The sequence below is a fragment of the Hippocampus comes genome, unplaced genomic scaffold (genome assembly GCF_001891065.2).
Source record: "Hippocampus comes isolate QL1 unplaced genomic scaffold, H_comes_QL1_v1.1 scaffold99, whole genome shotgun sequence".
Taxonomy (NCBI): Eukaryota; Metazoa; Chordata; class Actinopteri; order Syngnathiformes; family Syngnathidae; genus Hippocampus; species Hippocampus comes.
The window spans coordinates 977,765-1,000,349 of NW_017805134.1; the positions used below are offsets into that span (position 1 = coordinate 977,765).

At 39.5% G+C, this 22,585-nt stretch overlaps 3 protein-coding genes and 1 long non-coding RNA gene across 6 annotated transcripts in view; 2 read left to right on the forward strand and 2 right to left on the reverse strand.

The window, feature by feature from the left end:
• Nucleotides 1–70: 70 nt before the first annotated feature.
• ubfd1 (ubiquitin family domain containing 1) lies at nt 71–5,539 on the reverse strand. 2 transcript variants are annotated; one of them, XM_019866422.1, is made up of 7 exons: nt 5,506–5,539; nt 3,031–3,309; nt 2,201–2,409; nt 1,608–1,673; nt 1,389–1,494; nt 1,211–1,293; nt 71–533 (listed from the first exon to the last, which is right to left on the reverse strand). In XM_019866422.1, exons 1-7 carry the CDS (start codon nt 5,522–5,524, stop codon nt 423–425), a joined length of 873 nt encoding a protein of 290 aa, XP_019721981.1. In that variant the 5' UTR covers nt 5,525–5,539; the 3' UTR covers nt 71–422. The 2 variants fall into 2 exon arrangements, with proteins under 2 accessions (XP_019721981.1, XP_019721982.1); XM_019866423.1 differs by lacking the exon at nt 5,506–5,539 and adding an exon at nt 4,268–4,365.
• Nucleotides 5,540–5,593: 54 nt separating this feature from the next.
• On the forward strand, nt 5,594–13,900 carry LOC109513771 (UNC93-like protein MFSD11). Its single transcript, XM_019866417.1, has 13 exons — nt 5,594–5,963; nt 7,268–7,323; nt 7,399–7,506; nt 7,591–7,670; nt 9,120–9,216; nt 10,047–10,105; nt 10,196–10,343; nt 10,843–10,892; nt 11,343–11,408; nt 11,490–11,615; nt 11,753–11,927; nt 12,106–12,241; nt 13,221–13,900. Exons 1-13 carry the CDS (start codon nt 5,874–5,876, stop codon nt 13,377–13,379), a joined length of 1,350 nt encoding a protein of 449 aa, XP_019721976.1. The 5' UTR covers nt 5,594–5,873; the 3' UTR covers nt 13,380–13,900.
• kdm8 (lysine (K)-specific demethylase 8) lies at nt 13,186–19,779 on the reverse strand. 2 transcript variants are annotated; one of them, XM_019866419.1, is made up of 9 exons: nt 19,532–19,779; nt 18,372–18,857; nt 18,092–18,264; nt 16,945–17,077; nt 16,792–16,854; nt 16,559–16,708; nt 16,332–16,424; nt 15,813–16,007; nt 13,186–13,379 (listed from the first exon to the last, which is right to left on the reverse strand). In XM_019866419.1, exons 2-8 carry the CDS (start codon nt 18,843–18,845, stop codon nt 15,843–15,845), a joined length of 1,251 nt encoding a protein of 416 aa, XP_019721978.1. In that variant the 5' UTR covers nt 18,846–18,857; nt 19,532–19,779; the 3' UTR covers nt 13,186–13,379; nt 15,813–15,842. The 2 variants fall into 2 exon arrangements, with proteins under 2 accessions (XP_019721978.1, XP_019721977.1); XM_019866418.1 differs by having other exon boundaries at nt 16,792–16,860; nt 19,532–19,776.
• Nucleotides 18,784–22,585, forward strand: part of LOC109513776 (uncharacterized) — a 57,524-nt gene continuing 53,722 nt past the window's right edge. Inside the window, exons 1-2 of the long non-coding RNA XR_002167855.1 lie at nt 18,784–18,877; nt 21,896–21,962. This is a non-coding gene — a long non-coding RNA (uncharacterized LOC109513776). The remainder of the gene's footprint in view (nt 18,878–21,895; nt 21,963–22,585) is intronic.

A 22,585-nucleotide genomic window follows, 5' to 3' on the forward strand; every position in this document is an offset into this window, starting at 1 on the left:
TCCAAAAAGAAAAAAGACTAAAATGGCTGGATTTGTAGTCTGCTAAAGAATAAGGACAAAACACTGTGTCTTCATTTCATTAAATAACTTTTATTTCTTTAAGAATAACAGAAGAAAAGTGTTAGCAATTTCTGTACAATTGTTTCATTGTTTTTTTTTTCTTCCCCTTGTATTTGTTGAAGCCCATCAATGATCAACAAGAGGGAGGGCTCAGAAATGTGAACGCTGCCACTTGCAGCGCACGTTGAAACCAAAAAAAAAAAAAAAAAGATTTTAGTCCGCGGGCGTCAGTCAAGTTCCTTCAGATAAGATGCCGGCGCGTTTCCTCGAGCCTCTCTCCTCTTCCCTCAACTCCTCCTCCTCCTTATCTTCTGTCCCAGTTCATCATTGTCAAAAAAGAAACAAAACTGATAAGAGGCACATTAGAAATACTGCCATTTCCCCAGGACTGTGTCTTTAATTGCATCCACGAACTGTGTGGGCACCCAGTAGACCCAATACTGAGACGCTTCTGTCGGACCCAGCTGGAACGCCTGCATACACAAAGAATACTGGGTAGAAAAAGTCTACACACCCCTGATCAAATGCCAGATGTTTGCAGTATAAAAAAAGAAGCCAAGATAAATTGTGCCAAAACCTTTTCAACCATTAATGTGACCTACAACTTAATCGGGGAGGATATTAAACACTGACGATAACGGGGTTGCACAGGTGTGCACACTCTCACAGCTGTGTTTCATCAGAATTTTGGGGGAATTACCTAATTGCACCTCTACTGTGTTTTCTTTTCTCTTCTTTCTACCCACAATCTTGCTGCTGAAGGCTGTAAATTTCCCCAGTGTGGGACAAATAAAGGATATCTTATCTTATCTTAACATTTATCCGCTGCCGTATCTTCTTTTGATTAAAAAAAATGAAAATATGAGAGGGAGGCTGTAAACTGTGTACTGCCACACCCAGGTTGAGTTTACTTTTCCATTATACATAAAACAAAGAATTAATTCCCTGTTTGCCTTTAACACAAACCACATAATTTTGCCTTATTAAAAGAGTGTTAAGCCTCATGCTAAGCAAACAATACAAACTGCCTGAAAGCGAAGAAATGGTTTTAGAACAAATGTATCTGTAGCCTCCTCTTCCAGTCGTTGACATGACTTGAAATTCGTCTCATCCGCAGCTCGTAAAGAGCTAAATATGTAGCGGCACTTACCATCATGTGATAGTCCTCGTGCTCTTCAATGGGCTCAGAAACCACATTTTTGATGGAGCCCATCGGGACTTTCTCTGTCCTCTCTGCACACAAAAAGACACAAACATTCAAGAAAAGAAAAAAAAGATACAAGGAAAAATAAGCATCACAGTTGGCTTTTTGTACATTTGTGTTTCACCTTTAGTCCCGATCCACAGCTGATCCTGCTCCAGTTTGAATGTGAGTCTTACTTTTCCTCCGGATTTGTTGTACATTCCGGATAAAGGCACAGTTGGTAGTCGCTCCTGCCGGTTTGAAGGGCAAAGACGTTAAAAACATCACTTCTACAAATCCCTGCCCCCGTCCCCAAAAATGGAAAAAAAAACAAACAAACAAAAACAAATGCATTCACACTTACTTTTGTTCCTTTAATAGCTGGCATTACATCCTCAGGTTTACCTTTGTCCAAAACTTTCCTGTGTTGCTGGAATAAGAGCATACATGCAAGTAAATACATATTTTCTCACAAAAAAATTCACTCCAATTCCTTCCTAGTTTCAAGTTTCTATGGTGGAAAAAAATGGCCGAATGTGTACTTTTGGTTCCTGGAACCTTTTATTTCCCAGAACAACAAGTTTCCAGAATTTTAGGTGGTAATGCAACTAAAGACACAATTGGTACTTTTAGTTATCGGAACCAGAAGAACCAACGAAAAGTTTCCAGACCAGGTGGAAATCCGATTAAAGACAGAATGGCTGCTTGTGGGACCTTTTACTTCTCAGAACCACAACAACCAAGATATACAAATTCCAAGCACTTAAGGTGGAAATGCAGTCACAGACACAAAGGGTTCTTTCTATTTCTTAAACCTCTTAGTTGCCGGAACTGAACTAAAAGTCAACAGAAACTTAGGTGTAAATATAGCACAACAGGTACTTTCACAAGTAACAAGAACTAAAAGTTCCCAGAACATTTTACACTCGAGTTGACGTTGGAATTGAGGTGCGGGACCTTTTGTCTGCATAGTGGCTCCTTCTTGTTCTCCTCAGCCTTGACCTCCTGCTGCATAACCTCTTTGGGCGTGCTGACCGCCAGCACGTCGTTTATGGTGGATCCCACCACCATGACCTTGGCGCCGCTCATCATCTTCATTTCCCGTAATGTCTTGTCCTCCGGCACCAGGCCTTTGTACATCACCTTTTGCATGGCCGGCGGAAGACCTGACGCATGGAAACAGAGAGATAGAGGGAGAACCCGTGTAGTAGGGTTCTCAAACTTTTCACATCAAGTACCATCTCAAAAAAATACTTGGTCCTCCAAGTACCACTAAAATCACCAACATTAAAATAAGAGTTGCACAGTAGGCCCAATGTGACCTAAACACTCCTGGGTGTACTCAAATGCTTCTCAAAATGTAACTTAAATACTCTAAAGTCTACTGAATTGCTGCCTAAAAGTGACCCAAATACTCTCAAATATACGAAATTCTCTCTTAAAGTTCCCTAAGTACTCTTTGCCGTATAAATACTCTTTAAAATTTACCAAAATACTCTGAAATGTACAAAATACTCTTTAAAGGTTACCTAAATGCTTTTGCCCAAAATTAATCTAAATATTCGGGATGGGCGAGTAATGATACTAGGTATCGGTATCAAAGACAGGTACTCGTTGAGGGTGCCGGAAACAGCCAAATTATACTAAAGGCAGAAAAAAAACACCTTTACTGCCTTTATCTTAGTATCCTATAATTCAGAATACATCTGAGATTGTTTTTTTTTTGGCAATAAAGATTAATTAATTCCTTGTGGTTGTTGAAAAATCCATTCGTAAATTGCTCTCACCAGTGAGCGAATGGATCTTCTCCTTCAATTTAGCGCCGGTACTACCCAGAGGGATCCTCAAGTCATATTTGATCTTGTTCCAGATGATCTTCAAGTCCACCATCTCGCCCCCGTCCTCGGCATTGTCATCCCCGTTGCTGATGCTGGAAGAGTCCTGAGTGGTGGCGTTTCCCGCGTCGGAGGCCGGTTCCGAGTCGCCCTTCTCCGTAGTTTCCCCCAGACGTGCGTCTTCCTCCCCTTCCTTTGGCTTTGCGTCCGTTTGCATTGTAACTTGATTTCCTGCCATAAATGGAGAAAAACTCATTTTAAAATTGAGATCATTTTAACTGTCTGGTCTGAAAGAGCCACCCACTCAGCCATCCGTTTTCGAGAGTGACATCTAAAACATGCGAGATTATGGCCCTCGAGGACCGTATCTGGACACACCTGGCTTAGAGTCTTCAATGAACTGAACATGCTCTTTTGGTACATGTGAGTAAGTCGGAGGACCTGATTTGACATTCAAATATCGATAGTCACATTTAGAGTTTATATTCCTGTAAAGGCCATACAGAGGTGGGCGCACGAGATTCAGACCCTAAATCCCTGAACAGTGCACATTTTCTAATTGGGACAGAACAGCAGCACTAGGTGGTGTAATTATTTGAGTTTCAGAACTTGTGCCAATTCATTCAAAATATACTTTGGCCACTTGCAGTAAATAGACGAAACAACACACACAAGGTATTTTAATTAACAAGGTGTCATTAATGTCGCTTTAAGAAATTATTTTCTTCTGGCTTTGGATGTATCTTGCTTTTAATGATTGTTACTCATTTGACTTTTACGAGCGGCTAACAAAAAACACGCTTTTAGAGTCAAAGCGCGAATATGACACAGCATCTTGCACTTTCCACGAGCCAGCCTCTTTGTCAAACGGGATAACTTATCGACTGTGACCACTTGGAGATTGTCATTTGAGTCGGCTTTAGTTGGGCCCTCTGTTTTGCAAAGTGAAACTCCAATTCTGCACGGCTTCTTTTGCACTAGTTAGCAGTCATTGACGTTAGCTAAGCTACGAAACTGGTGAAACATGTCAAGATAAATCCGAACGAGAAGACGTGAATATTGAAAAAGACAACCTTAACAGCGACCGGCGTCTACGTGTCTATTAGCGGTGTGCACAAATTCATTGGCCAGCACGAAAATTGCCGTGGCGTTACGAAGTAAATGTTGCTATATTCTGCTCAATACTCACCATCCTGGGTCGCCATGATGATTGTGTACAATCAGTGGAAACCTTCATCCAGCCCAAGATTTTACAGACAGCAAGAGCGTCCCCTTATTTACAATGTTAATGTCGGATACGGGTAAATGAGCTACTTTTCGTTTTGTTACGATGTAAATAGTTAATAAGATCATGTTTGGTCACGATTAAATAACACAGGCCTTAACGTTAACTTCGAGGATTGACGCTTTAGTTCTCAGTGCAAGTTTTTCGCGTGCGTACACGAAAATTACTTTCACAAATACGTGCGCTCAGAACTTGCCTTTCGCGAATGTCACCACGACGGAGATGGATGGCGGTGAATTCTCTCGTTTCGTCGATCGTCTTGGTTGTTTTGGCCGAGAAGGTACACTCCAAGAGGTGGCACTTTCCTGGATTGCGATTGGTTCATCAATGTTTCTTCTTCGTGTACATTTAAACACGTTCAGGCCTTACAATGACGTTTATTGCCAGCTCTTGGTCGAAATGTCGACTACAACTCATCATCGTTTTCACTTAGAATTATTCTTTTTATTTATGTTTTTATTTTTGGGCAATATCTAAAAAAATGCTATGGAAGCGCATTGCATTCACTTGAAAAATAACTCCTGTTTATATGAGTATTTCTTTTTTTTTGGGGGGGGAATAATCCATGTTTTTAAAAATTAATATATTTTATTATTTTCAGTTTTACGGCATCTCTCTCTCTCTCTCTCTCTCTCTCTCTCTCTCTCTCTCTCTCTCTCTCTTTATTATGAAAAATAGAAAATAATTATTTTTTAAAAACTTGAAAGAAATATTGAGTAAAAACAGAACAAAAAAATCCCCCAAAATTCAGAAAAACAGAAAAAAAAACAATTCAAATAAACTGAAAAAAGTATGTAAATTAAAACTTGATGACACTAAATAAGACAGTCTTGTTTGCTTACGAGCTCGAAATAAAGGAATGCATGTGTGTATTGTTATTTGCTCTCTAATTTCAGGTGAAATTTATTCAGAAAAATCGGGGAAAAAAACAAAAGAAAAACGTAACAAAAATATTCCGAAAAACAGAACAAGAATATTCAGAACAACTGAAAAAATGTTCCATAAAAAACAAACAAACAAAATATGAATTTGAAAAACACAAACAAAAAATATTTTTTTAAAAGCCCCTCAAAAATATACTCAGAAAACCGGAAAATAAGCTTTTACGTTTTGAAAAATGTTGTGTAGCTTTCAATTTTTACCACCAGGTGACAGTCGCATCGTGATGACCCAAGGAATATTCCACTGTCCAGGTAAAAGAAGAAGAAGGAGCTGTCGGCTACTGTAGAGGGAAAAAGTCATCCAAAAGAAAGCAGAAGTGGGCAGGGAAAGAAAAAAAAAAAACTCCGTTAATCGAAGTCACAAGTTGTCATGCACGCGTTGTGTGGCAGCCAAAACAAGAACCTCACGATGTTGCCACTATCGCCGCCTCCTTCATTGGCATTTTATTAAATGTACCTGACAATTGGGGGCTTTTCAAAAGTTTGTTCCGCGGAGTTTGGAGGGGCGAAGTCCGTGAAATGTAGCAGCGAGGGCGACGAGGAAAAGAAAGAGAAGAAAAATAAGCACCATGGCAGACTGGAGAACTTTTAATGTGGTGATTTTGGGCGTGGGATTCTTGTTTGTCTTCTCCGCCTTCACCACCTGTGGCAACGTTGAAGTAAGTTTTCAACGTTTGCCTTTTTTCATTTATTTGTCTGCTTCGACGTTATCTAATTATTATTTGATATTTTAATTGAGCTGGAATTGCCATCTCCAAAACAAGATATTCCATTTATTTTAATTTTTTAAAAATATATTAATTTCTAGGTTGTAATTGTTGTTTTATGTGTGGAATTTCCCTCACTGTAAACATGGGTTTATTCATGTCGTTTAAAAAAATAAAAATAAAAATTACATATATATATATATATATATATATATAATGTGGCCAAAGCAGGCCTTTATTTACTTTTAGCCACATGTTATTATTTATATTTTGAAATATACAAATTCACTCAATTTTTGGTGACTTTCTCTCATTCAAAATCATGATATTACGTTTATAAAAAAAATATTATTTTGGCTACTTTCTCCAAGGCTTGTTTTTGTTTACTTTTATCCTTAGCATTTTATGGTAGTAATATATGTCACGACGGGGGAGTACAGATACCAACCTTATTCTTGTGTATCGGGTACTCGAGGTGACTGCCGATACTTAAGGCAAGAGCAGTAAAATTTGACATCAAGTAAGTCTTCCTTGGCTGTATTTGGTGCTCCACTGCAGCAGTTTGACATATCAGCGAATCCTCTTCTGTGTCAGGAAGAGGTTTTCTTCACAATTTTTGGTCATTATGTTAAATGAAATTTTATATGTCAGATAAATACTAGTGTTATTGGTACTCAGTATCAGAGTGTACTCAGAGTGAACACTTCTTTTGGTATCTGTCTGGAAAAATGTGGTATCCAACTGGCTTCATTCTGTGTTTGTAAATTTCTCTCACTCAAAAGATGGTATTATTAATTTTAGGGATGTTCAATACCATTTTTTCAGACAGGCACCAGTACGAATGATCCCATTAGTACTCTTGATACCTAAAATTTCACTTAATATCATGACAGATAATTGTGAATAAAGAACTTTCTGTCTTTGTGACGCACTTTATGGTTTACTGATTTGTCAAACGGCCTTAGTGTAGCACCAACTACTGACAAGAGTGTCGGATTGTTTATGCCTTCAGTATCGGTGGCTGGTCCTGGCATCTTTCAAGAATACCCAATACTGTACTTTGAAATAAGGATGGCACCAGCTTGATACCAAGACTTGGTATCAGTACTCACCCATCAAGCAGAAAAGACAGTGAAAAATCAGTGTCATGTGCATCTCGTGTTTCCAATTTTGCTCACAAGTCCAATGAGTTCTGCTCTGCCTCGAAGAACCACACGACGTAATAAAATTACCATCCTTACTTCTCTTCTTTTTAGCAAACGGTGGTGAAAAGTCTGCAGAATGACACCTTCACAGGAAGTGGATACCACAGGTGGCGCAAATATTGAAATACATTTTTTTTTTTAATAAAGGTTACCGCAATAATCACAGTCTGTCTTTTTTCCAGTCTGGGAATCATCTATGGAGTCTTCTCGTTGTCCAGTTTGGTGGCGCCCGCCGTGGTGGCCGTGCTAGGACCGAAGATGACCATGTTTTTGAGCGGGCTGCTTTACAGGTACGAGCTCACGCCGGCAGGAATTCACACACAGTGGGACCATATCAATCAACAGCTCATCACCGTGTCGTCTTTCACATCTAGTGGCTACATCGCCGTCTTCATCGAGCCGTCCACGTGGTCCTTCTACTTCATGTCCTTGCTGCTTGGCATTGGGGCCGCCAGTAAGCCCTTCCCACCATATTCATACTTAATACTGTATATCTTTGAAAGTGCAGTTGAGCCCTCGGTGTTATCTTCTCACACCACTCATGGAAAATTTGTTATCTATAATTAGGTATATATTTTCCCCAGTTATGATTTTTTTTTTACATTTGTAATATATTTTAAAAAACTTTTTTGTAATCTTATGAAAATAAAAATACAGGTCTCTTTAATGATACACTGTATGCTATTTTTGAAATGTTTTTTTTCTCATTATCTACAAATAAACTAGCCAATTCCTTTTTTAACGTAAAACTTCAGTCAATGATACACTGTACGCTAATTTTGAAATGTTTTTTTTTTCCCTCATTTATCTACAACTAAACTAGCCAATTCCCTTTTTTAACGTAAAACTTCAGGTCTTTTTTTTTTTTTTGGTCATACAAAAAAACCCAGTTTATTCATCTATAGATATGTGGTTCCAATAAATCCGGGCAAGCTTTTTTTTTTCAATTGTAATTAATTATAAATCCAAATAAATTTTATTTTGAGAAAGAGAAAAAAATCCAGGTGATAAATATTTGTTTTAATATATAGACCATATTTGTAATTTTATTGAATTGTAAAAATATCCAGGTCTGGTAATTTTGTCACTGTATTATAAATAATTTAAATTAATACATTATGTAAAAATATCTTATTAAATACTTTTTCCATTATTTTCATAAATCCAGTTGAGTATATTTTCAATTTTTTTTTAATTAAAAAGGTAGTTAAAATAATCCAGGTCCATTCATGAATTAGTTTTTTATTTGTAATTTATTTTAATAATTACAAATGACTTTGTTATTATACGTTCAATTTATTTAGTCACTAATTTTAAATGCATGTCAGTTTGTGTTTGTGTAGTCTATTTTAAAAAATCCAGGTTATTACATCAAATGCTGTAACCAGCAAGTTGCATCCAAGCAAAAAGAAAAAAAACAGACAGAATGAGGTAAAAAATAAATAAAATAAAAAAGACGGGGACATTAAGAGCGGGAAAAAAACAAGGTGAGATTCTAAGGTTTGACATACCCAGTCATGGATAACATTTGTGTGGGAAGATTCGGATTAATTCGAGACCTCCTCTGCACATGTCAAAGGATTTCAATAAATGTGAAGTTATAAAAAATAATACAGTAAAATGGTTGCAGAGCACCAAACTCACAACTGATAGGAATCTTAGGAGAGGGAAAAAAATAGTTTTGTGGGTCATGACAATGCCCCCGGGCTGCATGCTGAGAGTACATGTGTTACTTAACAGCACATAAAAGATAATGTCACACTTGATGCAACCAATTTAACTGCTGGCTCCCCTTCCCCCTCATACAGTCATTTCTCCACTCACATGACCCACGCGCTGTCCTATTTAATTTGGGTTTTTTTTTTTTGTTTTTTGTTTTTTAACTTCTCGTTTCCCGTTGCAGTGCTGTGGACGGCTCAAGGGCAATTTCTGGTGGAGAATTCGGAGGCTTCAACTATCAACAGGAATACGGGCTTGTTCTGGGCTCTGCTGCAGTGCAGGTACCGACAATCATCACGAGAAAGGTTTATTCATTTAAAAAAAAAAAAGAGTACAGGAATGGGCGACCACATTCTGGATCCTCATTCCAAAAAATAATTAGATAAATAAAATAAAATGCCGGAAAAACTGGGAACAATCCAAAAATATGAAAAACTATTAGGGGAATACAGTAAACAAGTCAGAATATGCAAATCCACTGGTGCCTAATATGCAGGGTTAGACTGGAGTTTTAAGTAGTAACATCACCAATGACCACTAGATGGCAGGCATGTCTTAGTTGCACTTACACCAGGTCTTTTACTACCACATACTACAACATGAGTGGCTTGATATTTTTCTTTGTGGACAAACAGTACCTCAACAAAATAAAAGTTTTGAGTGAGTTATTTATTTATTTTTTTTAAAGTGTATAAAATTAATTCTAGCATTTCATGTGTTGGTTTGTTTGGTTTTGTAGTTTTGTGCTATCCTTAAATGCTAATTTATGTGCAAGTAAGCCCTTTGTGCTGGAGGAAAAAAAAACAGTACTGTATGTGCTAATTATTTTGTCCATATAGCATATGCAATGCAATGCAATAGCATTTTCGTCATACATCTAGTTTGGAAGCGCGTGGTCCAATGTGGAATAGCACTGATGAAAAATTGCATGGCATAAATCAACTTTTTGATTTTTACCCCTTTTTTTTCACCAAATATGAAGATATATCTTCCCTTAATTGTAATTGGTTTACTGCATCCTATGTTTGCTCAAGTATGTCCTATATTGATAGGCCAAAGAGGAAATCGACTTTTTCCATCCATAAATAATGATCATTTCCTTTATTTGCAGCATGTTGTTCGGCAATCTGTGTATTTATCTGGACTGGAACGGAAGAGCAGAAATACCAGGTAGTACGATAATGCTTGGTATAAAGGAGCATGATAATAAAGCCCGATGGATTGTTAAATGTCTCTGGCCATGCATTATTATGTGGTCAGAGAGCAGCAGGAAGAATATCTTCCTCTCACTGTTGGTGGCCTCCATCGTGGGGACGCTGTGCTTCCTGGTGCTGAGGAAGACTCACCTGCCAGAGGAGGAGATGCTCTCAGAGGAGGAAGGACAGTCGTTGCTTTCGGCTCACGTGGTGTAAGTGGAGCGTGTTTTTTTTTTTTTTTCCCCTCATTTCTATGCAAGGCTTTTATTGTAATAAATAAAATTCAAATAAACTCAAAATGAAAAAACATTTTTGGAAATGAAATTAATATGAAAATTCTTAAAAAAAAACAACTACTGAACTTGTATCTTACGTTTATAAATTTGCCTAAACTATAATTATAGTAAAAATATCAATTTTAGTCTTTGTCAATCAATATACTTTTGGGGTTGATTTTAAAAGTATTTCGATATTGCTGTACATCCGTACAGAAGGAAAGTCAGACAGTCGTTTGAGAAGTGGAGTATAACTTCACAATTGGTTTTTTTTTTTTTTTTAATCTTGTACTTGTTAAATATTCCATTAAAAAAAAAAAAAAAAACTAAAACCAATCCTAAAACTAATAAATACAACACAAAAACTAACAAACTTGCTGCAAAAACTAATAAATAAATAACTGAAATGAACCCACTGCATCTTTGTTGTTTTTAGGTACAAGCACAGAGCCAACACGGCCGTACAGGACGTGAAGGCGGATTTCAGTAAGTCTCATCGGATAAATTAACATTGCCTGTATGTAATGTTGCCACAGTTACCTTTAGAAACGAACTTAGTTATGTAACTGAGTGATTACTTACTATTGTCATATTTTTGTTGTTTTATTAAACCTTTGCTTCAGGTTCCTGGGAATAACCTTCCAAAAATTGTTCCTCGATTAGAGAAATCGCTCAAATCTGAGGTTAGCTGGAGTTGATTTAGGGCGAGAGGCGGGGTACACCCTGGATTAGTCACGAGACAATCACAGGGCGACATATAGGCAACCATTTACACTCACATTCATACCTATGGACGAATTCGACGACCCAGAAAAACCCCAGGCGAGAATATGACAAAATATTGTTGAATGGCGCTGTCAATCAAAAAAAATGAGCATGATGGATGTGGGTGTACCTAATAAAGTGTGCATTAACAGGAATGTGTTCCGTCCCTAGAGACTATGCTCCAGCTCCTCAAGACCAGAAACATCCTGCTCCTGAGTCCCTGCATGGCCTACAGCGGTGAGTGGTCCCATCGGCGTGCTGAGCGGGCCCCCCCCCCTCCCCTCAGTGCTCTTTTTGAGCTTTCGTCTCCTGGCGCAGGCCTGGAGCTGTCCTTCTACAGCGGCGTTTATGGGACGTGCCTGGGAGCCACGGCTCAGTTCGGACAGGCTGCAAAAGGCCTCATCGGGGTCTCTGGCATGGTGCTGGGCGTGGGCGAAATCATAGGTGGGTTAGGCCATGAAATTTGTTCACGCAAAACAATGTTTTGAAGAATCCAACTCACCTTGACGCTGAATGGCCAACGCGTGGCCCAATTTGTCACGTAGACGGACTTTGTGTATTTTTTTCCTCGTGCTTTCCAGGCGGAGGCTTGTTCGGCTTGGTGTGCAAGAACAATCGATTCAGACGCACCTCGGTGGTCTTCCTGGGAATGGTGGTACACTTCGTGGCCTTCTATCTCATCTTCCTCAACATTCCCGATGACGCCCCCGTGGTCTTCAGCACCGCCACCACCAAGAGCCCCTTTCTCACTCCAAGGTGTGTAGATGGTTAGAAATAGATGCACAGATTAAACTTGATGGATGATACATACAGTAGATGAACGTGCTGTTAACCATAGAACAGGAAGTGGAGGCTCTGGTTTTTGAGTGCAATACTGGTGCGAGAAGTCCACATCAGCAGGCTCGTCATGCTAATGCTTGCCATGCCCTTGCAGCATGTCCATCGCCCTGCTGTGCAGCTTCCTGCTGGGCCTGGGAGACAGCTGCTTTAACACGCAGCTCTACAGCATCCTGGGCTGCGTCTACGCCGAGCAAAGCACACCCGCATTTGCCATCTTCAAATTTATACAGGTGACTAATCACACACACACATGCGTGCACTAGCGGAGAAGCTTCTTAAAAAGCAAAAGGAAACAATGAAACAAAGAAAACATTGGGGGGGGGGGGATTGCTTCACGAATTAATAATAATTTTTGCTATGAATTACCGAAACAATATTTAGCCGCTGCTTCACATCTGTCTTACGTATACTGTATACCCGTGAATACATTTTTGTAAAACTCAAACATTAACCTTACCACCCGAAAAATATGAACATTTTGCTTTCCGAGACGAGAAGCATTTCATATTTGGGAGATCTGCTTCACACCTGTGTTGCATTTTTCTCGGAAAGAAGTCAAACATTTTCTTTCCAAACTGAAAAATGTTTGATTTTGCTTTCCTCGACTCGCTAAAGTAATCAAGTTTTCTAAATCTAAGATTGAACAGAGGCTTCAAGCTGTTTAATGCCACGCTGTTTATTTACTGCCAAACTCACAAAATAAAGAGGATTATATGTACGTTGTGTGTTTAAAACGTTAAAAATAACCCACTAACCTAATGTTAATGTAAATGCCATTGAAACCTTTGAGCAAGACACATATGAACAGCAGCAGATTGTAGACAACTTAACCCTCACTGGCATATATTCTTTATCCTCCACAGAGTGACTATTATTAATCATAGTGAGTCAGAGTAGTAGAATTACTATTCTTCGTTCCGTCTCCCACCAGAACCATGATTTGAATTACAGCATTCAGTCAAGATACAGTTTAATTCACATTCTATTTGTTATTGCATTGGTTTTGTTTTTCTATGACATCTACTGCATAAACTAAAAATGTGTGAAGGTTTTGTGTTGCTGTCATGTAATACTTGGTTTTACAAGCGCTATATGAAAGAAGAGCGTGCGTTTCTCTTTATTGAATCAACAATTATGTTTATTATTCATTTTTATTTTTTATATCAACTGGGTTTTTTTGTTTTTTTTCTTGGCTCTTGTGTTGTTCAGTCGGTTTTCGCAGCCGTGGCGTTCTTCTACAGCGGCAACATGCTGCTAACGTGGCAGCTCCTCCTCATGGTGGTGCTGGGCTTCAGCGGCACGCTCTGCTTCTTCGTGGCCGAGCGCATGCACGACGTGGACGCCTCCTCCACGGAGGCATTGGAATAACTGGAGGAAAAAAAAACAATTAAATAAAATGATACTATGGAAGGCAAGCAGCTTTAAGGCACCGAAGCTTCTCTTGGTTTTTGAATGATCGTTTCTATCATCATCATTGCAGCAGGAGCCCACAGGGTCATTTGCATATTGTGCTCAAGGCCTTAAGACTGCACTGCGATGATGAGCGTTCGTTAATACTCGTGCGATCCTCTTTACAAGCGTCATCGCTTTGTTTGCTGTGCATGGCCTCCAACTCAGGTGGAACACTTTTTGGAAAACTGCTACTTCATTGCTTTCATTGATCATCTTTTTTAACTTTGAGGTGTAGCAATCTCTTTTCTGTGGTCGCCATTCATTTCTAACGCCGTGAAGTCTTAACTTTTTAATAGACGCACTCGACTGGAGATTGTGTTTGTTTAAAGACACTGCAATCAAACCGACATTTCAAAATAAAGCAATTTGTTTCGCCTGCATTTCCCTATTCATTTTGACACTAATAAAAGCACTCTTGTAGTCTGAGTGTAATTTGATGACGTTTCCAATGTCAGCTTTATTTAACTATGTAACGCAAAGTAAATATGAAGAACTGCTTCACATCGTTCTTTATTTCTTCAGAAGCTCAATTGTTAACAGAAAAATGCTTGAATTTTTTTTCTCCCTAGAATTGATTTTTCATTTCTGTGAATCACTTAAGTAATATTTTGTCCTGTTTTAAGAGTGATCTTTTCAGTGAACCTCTGAACTCATCTGGTTGTATGACAACTGCTTGTGACCACTGCTTCACATCTGTTTTGGAATCAAACTGCTATTGCAGTCCTGGAATATGAGACTACATTCTTCAATCCCCTCTGCATTTCTTGAAAATGAACGGAATGTATCACAAACTTCCCGGGCTGTCCATGGGGGGCAGAATTTGGTGGGCTCCATGTAACACACAGAGCTGTGAAGCAGTCCTGAGCTGTATTTTAAACGTTCGTGTGAAAATATGCTCTTTAGCTACATCTGTGCATATCAAGTACAATCACAACAACAACCGTGCTGTTAATGTCATGTAAATTGAGCAGAATAATATTTGGAAAGACAAATCCATCCATTTTCAAATCAGCTTATCCTCAAAAGGGTCGCGCGCTCAAGACAAATCTCATTACACCTTGCGAATGTACTTATTATGATAATGACAACTGGAGGACTTCTAAAGGTGAGTTGATGCTGCTTTTAAATCACTGCTGTTTGAATTTTCACTTTATTCCACATCAAATGAAAGAAAAAAAAAACTCAATTATCACCAAACAGGAACAATCTAATGGATTTGGCTGTGAGTTGCCCAAAAGCATGTAGGCCGTTAATCAAAAAGCGGTTGACAAAAAAAAAAAAAAAAAGGAAGGATGGAGTATGCAGGGATGGGGCAGCTTGCATTACTTCACTTGTAATTGAGTATCGATCACTTCATAATGAGAGTAAGCAGATTTGTGAGATCTGAAGTCAATATTGCCACTTTACTGAGCGACGATAAGGCGGTCCAGTTTGCAGTGTTTAGAAGACATTCAAAATAAAACAAAGACAGGATAGCTACGGCACAGGAACGTAGGCCTTATCTGAGTGGCTGCATGTCTACCATCGATAAGAGGACTCTGTGTTTATCTCGATAAAGTTTTATTAGAGTTATGCTAAAACTGTTGGCCTTTATTTTTAAAGTTACCTCATTTTGTAGGCAATATTTCTACGTTCAAACAATAGGAAGATCAGGTTCTGTTTTGCTTCATGGACCGACCCCTTTACTGTAAAGTGTAATTGAAATGTTAACATATAGCAAGATAGCAACCCGAGTTTACATCTTGCTCTGGTATGTGGAAAGAATATTCGTATTATTTATGATCTATTGAGATTGGCTCAAATGAGAACATGCTAACAGTTGGGGTGGGAACATATCGCAAGATAGCAGCCCCAGTGTACATGTTGCCCTGTGTTCAGTTGGTATTTCTAAAGGCAACTGATCCAATGCTAACAGTTAATATGCTAATATCGATAGCAAGCCATTCCGTGATCACAGGACAACATTTAAGGGGGCTCTTTCAAATGGGAGTTTAGTCAATGATATGATAGCATGTGAACTATCATAGCAAGATGGTAACTTGATTTCACCTTTCGCGTTGTGTTCACTTCATATTTCTAATGAGAATTGATCAAATGCGAACATGCAAAATAGCGCACGTATGTGTGCGCCTGTGTGCACCCCGCGGGGGATGCTTCATTTATTCATCCTCAGCTGTGACCCGCTTTAACCTGCAGCATGTTTAGCTGGCGCTGCCTCATTTGCATGCGTTATGCAAATACGACCACCTGAGGATATTTGTCGGATTAAAAGGTTGAGAGCAATTAAACGACACAAGCTATACAAAAAAAAAAAATGTTGAAACCAGAAGTACTGTACATAAGAATCACCTCATTTCATTTTTCTGTCGTTTGACCAAATCAGGACCACCAGAAGCTGACGGAGAAGCTTTGCTCCAGTGAGCGCACGTAGTGCCAGTGTTGCACCGGGATGAAGAGCACGTCTCCGGGCCGCAGCACGCACTCCCGGTACGGAGCCTTGGAGAACTCCGGGAAGCGTTCTGTGTCGGGATTCTCCACCTCCACCTAGGCCGGGGGAAGAAAGGTAATCAATCACTGAAACCACAATTTTTTGCTATGAGAACTGTTACAAGTTGTACAATTTGAAAAATGTTGAATGACTGTAATGAAATTTAGTTTTAAAAGCACTATTTGTGAGATATGTTATCATGCCATTTTGCAAAACCGAGGTTAAGAAGCAGTTCTCAGTTCTGTTTAAGGACACAAAGCAACGTTTGTGTGTGGTTGAAAAAAAATAAAACGCTTCCAAAAAATATAATCATTTTCATTTAAAAAAAAAAAAAAAAAAAAAAAGGCTTTATTTACAAGCGAGCATGATGCCAATCACACCTGGCTTGTGTTGTGGAGGAGCTGAGACGAGTGTGGGTAGACCTTGTCCGAGTCTTCGGGCGAGTACAAGCGGACGTATTTGCTTCCCACCACCTGACAGAGACAAACAGAGTAGAATGTCCATTTTTAAACACACAATTTCTTCATTTCAGGAACTCGTTTGCTTTACGAGTGGCCTCATTCCAAACTTGAAGCGGCGACATTTAAGGTGTCATCTCCACGCTTACCTGCGCCAGTAAGTTGTGCTGGGGGTCCTGGTGGAGGGGCGACACGGTGCCGGCGGGCCCGAACCAGGCGTTGACGGTCACGTCGTCCTCGTCGCCGTCACACAGGCAGCAGTAATCAGGAATTCGGATGTCATCCTTCAACTCTGGTATCTATGGTAACGGCTGAATTATTCCACATCCAACTAAAAAACATACAGTACATTGTCATTCATTATTTTATTTTGCTGCTCCACCTGCTCGAAGAGCTGATGCTGAGCCAGATAGCCGCAGATAGGTGTTGCCCCCTCCTGCCTGGTCTCACGCTATAACACACACACACGACAAACCAAAATCAGTAAATCTCCCAAAGCATACGGTTTAAACTTTCTGAGGCGTAAAGAACTCACCTGGTTTAAAATATAGCGGTCGATGAATTCGTCGATCGTCATCAGCGTCTGGGACCACTCCTTGTCCGTGTACCTGGAGCCCACTTCCACAGGGACAGTGCGACACCCCGCCACCGACCTTAAATATTCTAAGCTTTGGAACGGGACGGGGGTGGGGGACAAGAAGGGTTATTACATTTCCTCAGACCAGTTTACACTTGAGCACAGCGAAAAGGAAAACTCTCAGGATGGAAATTGTCTGTTCGATGTCTTTCACATCCAGACCCTGCAGCTTTTCTATTCATTCGCTTGGATAAGTGCACTTAGCTGCCTGACAAGTGCAAATCAGGCTGATTGCACGACTGTTTAACAGCACTGGAGGACCAATAACTGTTGCACGCATAGGCAGACGGCTGCGTTTGCACTTGTTGCGCTTACTTCAATCAAGGAGGGTCACTTTTCATCACTGGGGCATTTGTGGGGGGTCGGAGGATGGTTATATGTTACCCTTTCAACGCATAAGAGATTTGGAAGTGTCTTGTCACGTGCGCTAGAAACTAGAGAATCATAATAATAAGAACAGAATAAAAGACCTAAAATAATCCTTCGCAAAAAAAAAAGTAAATACTATAATAAAAACTGAAAGAAAAGAATCAGAAAAACTATAGAAATGGAATAGAACATTTATAGCAAGCATTTCAAAATAAAAGTAATAAAATGATTAAAAAAAGAAAAATTTAAACTAAAAATCCAAAAAATAAACATGAATATAAAATGAATGAAAATACCATATATTAAAAATCTAAAAGACTAATGCCAAATATAGTCACTAGTAAATGAGTAAATATAATTCAAAAATAGAGAACAATAAAATCAGAGGTATATAAAAAAACTAAAATTGGTAAAAAAAAGAAAAAAGTCCTAGCAAACTGAAGTAATCATTATTATAATAATAAAATTAAAAACATGCTAAAACAAAGTAAAAATTGCAACTCTGGCAGAATATATCAAATCTTAATGGCATTTGCAATAGACAACAATGTCTGAATCTGAAACGTCATCCCAGGTTGAATCTGGATTTGTTCCAGATTGTTCATTTTCATTTCACATGGGAAAACTCCATGTACTGTATCTGTTAAATCCCGTCAGATTAAATAGTAATCCAAACCTCCACGGGTGCTGGTTGAGGGCTGGCCAGTGATCGATGGTCCCCTCCAAGAGGACCGCTTTGGAAGGGAGCAGGTAGTTCTTCTTGAAGCTCTCCAGAGACGGGCATTTTACTCTAGGAATTGCCTGATCTTCTCCGATCAGCGGAACATCTGGCAGTACCAACTTCAGCCTCTGTTGAAATCATATCACAACCACTTGTTCACCATGCCACTCAGTATTTTGGTGTTATAGTTGGAGAAAAAAAAAAAGTCCCAGCTTTCATACCAGAGCACACTGACCTTGGCCTGTGTATGCTGTCGCTCTGTATGCTTTCTCCCGCCTTCACTTCTGTTGTCTTTCTTGATTTCTTTTTGCAGAATCCCGACCAGAACTTGTAGTCGATCGTCCATGATGGCGGCGCCCATGAGCAAACCCATGTCACAGGTGCGCATTGCCTGCAGAAGGTCATCCACTGAAGGTTCCGCTCCGCACAAGGCGCATACTTTGAAGAGGCACCCGTACGAGTAGACCCGGCGCCACTCCTTGTCCACGTGGCGCCACGTTCCCATGTTGAGTTTCTCCCACGACACGTCCAGAACGATCTGAGCGTCGAGCAGGCGGCCTGTGGCCGGGGCGCCGGTGTATAGCTGGTGTCTGGATCTTCTCAGCATTTCCATCACGCTCGCCTCCACCTTGTCGTTGAAGTGCAGTGGGAAGTGGTCTTCGTCTGGTGGAAGAACAGCGGAGATCTTGGGCCACAGAGACATTGTCATTGACGAGGAGGTCTGAGGAGCAGAATGTCAAGGTGAGAGATCCATGTTAAAGTATCATGACTACCGACATAGACACACTCAGATCTGCCACTGCTAAAGTGAAGTGGAAAAAAAAAAAGAAGGAAAGCAACAGTCACCGATCCAGTTTCTGCCGTTAAAAAAAGCATTGATTGTATTATGGGTCATTTTTGACCCACTTATGGAAGAGTGTAGGGTCCAGTCACTCGTGCATCTAAGGGTTAATTGCACGGGACAAATAATGAAACACAAAATACAAAATGAAAACACTCACTAGTAATTAAAGTAGGTCAAAGCTTATACCCAGAAACTGTCACGCAGACTAAGCACCCACGCTGGGGCCAACCAGACTTCAACTACTGTACTACTTTTGTTGTTGCGACTTTCGGCTTGTCGCAACATTGAGTAATTACAAAACTAGCTTATTTTTTGAAACTAATTTGCTAGAGAGAGAGAGAGAGAGAGAGAGAGAGAGAGAGAGATAGAGAGAGAGTGAGTGTTCTGTTGTAGTATTGTTATTCTATTTTAAACGTTCTGTAAAGCACTGCGTTACAGCTGAAACACTGATGATTTGGCGGCCCAGCAGTTATTTAGCCATTAAAATTAAGACGTATTGTGACTTCTGACTTTCTGCTGTCTCTAAAAGGTGATTAAAAATGTATGTTTACCTTTCAAAATCTTGTACAGTGATGTCCGGCGAAGTCCGCAAGTTACGACACTATGCGTGAAAGCAAAAAATAAACAAATAATAAGAAATGCAAAAGATTCATTTTAGGAATCATATAAATTAACAGTGAGATGACGGCAGCCAGATAATATTTGGAACAAATCGGAGAAATATATGCGAGGCTTCCGTATTGACGGCGCCGATGCGGTGTGTCGACATAAACGAACCGGAAAGAAACGACGACCCGAGACCACCATGTTCCACACTTGACCAAGAACGCGCGCGCACTAAAAATCAACATTGAAAACACTAAAACACAACTCTAACATTAAACTGAATTAAATTACAAACGTTCCGCAAATAAATTATTGTCAACAAGGTCATTTCTTTAAATTACTTTAGCGAATTGCTGCCACACCAGGAAAAAAAACCCACGAAACTTATGCCAAAACGTGAAACTTCCGTATTAAAAACTGTAAACACCATAAAACACTAAAACAATGCCAAGTCTCATTCTGAGTCAAAATCCATAGAATAAAAACGTGTTTTAAGACAAGTTTTAAAAATGGACAAATTGTCGACATGTCTAACAAATAATTTCAATACAAACTTTTTAATAAACGACATATCATTACATTGCATTTAATTTTTACAATTACTGCTGTTTTCTAGCCCCTGTACATTACTGTCTTGAAAGGATTTGGCCAAATTGACAGTTTTTGATCGTCAAATAAAAGAAGGTTAACAAATAATTAAAATAATGTATTGCACGAAAATTAAAACATTCACCACATAGTGGAAAAACAAAACAAGGTCATTAAACGAAACACATTTAATGAATACATTAATGTCATTAAAGATAAATAACTACATTCATTATTTAATCAAGTGGCCCGGAGGACCAGTGGTTAGCGCGTTGACCTCACAGTGCAGAGGTACCAGGTTTGATTCCAGCTCCGGCCTCCCTGTGTAGAGTTTGCATGTTCTCCCCGGGCCTGCGTGGGTTTTCTCTCGGTACTCCGGTTTCTTCCCACATTCCAAAAACGTGCATGGCAGGCTGATTGAACACTCTAAATTGTCCCTAGGTGTGAGTGTGAGCGTGAATGGTCACTATATAATTTGGCCAAATTGATGCAGGCTTGTAAATATGAATATAGTGGAAAATAGTAAATTGTAATATATTTTATAATCTATGTAATTTCTATAGCTGCACAAGGCTAATGGATCAAATGTAAAACAAAAAAAAAATGCACAGGTTCCTTTCATCGCCTCATTTCCCCATGCATGCTCAGAAGTAATGGACTCATGGTTGTTACAGCGACATTTAGTTTTCCTTATTTCGCCGTGTTGGCACAAGCTTTTATGTAAATAGCGGTAATTCCCAGAAGGTGGATTGATATGTATAGTGTCTTCTCATGCAAAGCTAAAACAATAATTGGATTTGTCTTCATGATACCGCTGTGATAGTTGAGCTCTTCTTTTGTATGCCATTGATTTTTTTTTGTATTTTCTAGCAGGGTTAAAAGTCTGAGCAAACATGATAGGGACCCTTCGGAATCGAAAACCGCACGCCGCCGTTATCAAATGTCAAATGCAATGAAATTCAAATATTGCGGCTGCAGACTCTTCCTCTCTGCATGATGCGCTGAAGGTTTCGTAGATTCACACAGGATTCAGAGACGGTACACACGCACCTACCAAAAACCTTCATCTTTTTCTGCAGAAATCACTGCACTGACTATATTTTGTACATATTCTTTTTTACAACAAAGGGATAAAAGCATCCATTCATCCATTTTCCTCAGCTCTTTCATCAGGTTTGCAGTTGTGTGGGAACCTATCCCGGCTGACCATGGATTACGCAAACAAGAATTATTCAAGATTTTTTGCGTTAAAAAAAATAAATAAAAAAAATAAAAAATTCATTCATAATGGGTGTCAGATATACATGGATGTTTGGATTTTTGGTACTCGCAGGCTGGCTTAGTCCCTATTACCCCTCGAAACAGCGAATGTGCACTGTAATAAGAAAACCTATGGGAACTCATGCTAGATGCCCCAGTGTGTTGGCCGCCATTTTAGTCAAAACACACACACACACACACACACACACACACACACACACACACACACACACACACACACACACACACACACACACACACACGACTACTGAACTAGCCAAATCGGTGTAATGCTAATTTTCTACATATATAGGTACATTATTCTCAGTCTCGCACATTTTTTTTTCCCATAAGGCACATCTTTCAAAAGAAATATCTGAATTGACTTTACAGTGTCTTTGAAGTAAATGAAATGTTCATGATGAGATCTGTTTTTTTTTTTTCATTTTTATTTTTTATAGTTTCTATTTCATCTTCTGGAATTGACATCATCACTCTTTTGAAGGGGACTTGGAGGAGCAAAATGAGGTGAGTGTAATTGTTGTCAAGTTTTAGCTTCAAGGACAGCATCTGCTGTCTTTCACAGGACCCATAGTTCGAAAAAATATATTTGGCAAAATACCTGCTCCAAAAAATTGGAAAATGCGCCCACAGAACACTTTCACTGCGAGGTAATCATGTGAACTGTTGGTGATTGGATGTGGCAAAGCTTCAAAACGTTGCTTGTAACACGAAACAAAACCAAACAAAATCACTCCCCAAAAAAACCCCCAAAACAAAACAATTGTAAGTCAAGGTACCACTGTATATACATTTTCTCCAAGCATGCACATGCTTCCAAAAATTGGAAATTTATCGGGCATGCGGAGACCCCCCCCGCCCCTCCAAATAGAATTTGTTGTAAGAATCACGATAAAAACAGCAGCTCAGGCTCTAAAAGGACTTGCAGCCACTTGATAACAGGAGTCAGTATTTCAAGATAAGACTGCAGCGAGCTGGTCTCAGCTGGCCCAACATGCTCCATTTGTTTCTCGACGTGATGCTGGGAAAATAAACCTCACTCGCAGCCACGCGGATGCTTTGTGTTCGTGTGGCCCTGCTCGTGTGTGTGGTAGCGGGGGATGCATGGGGGGTTGGTGTTGTGGGGGCGG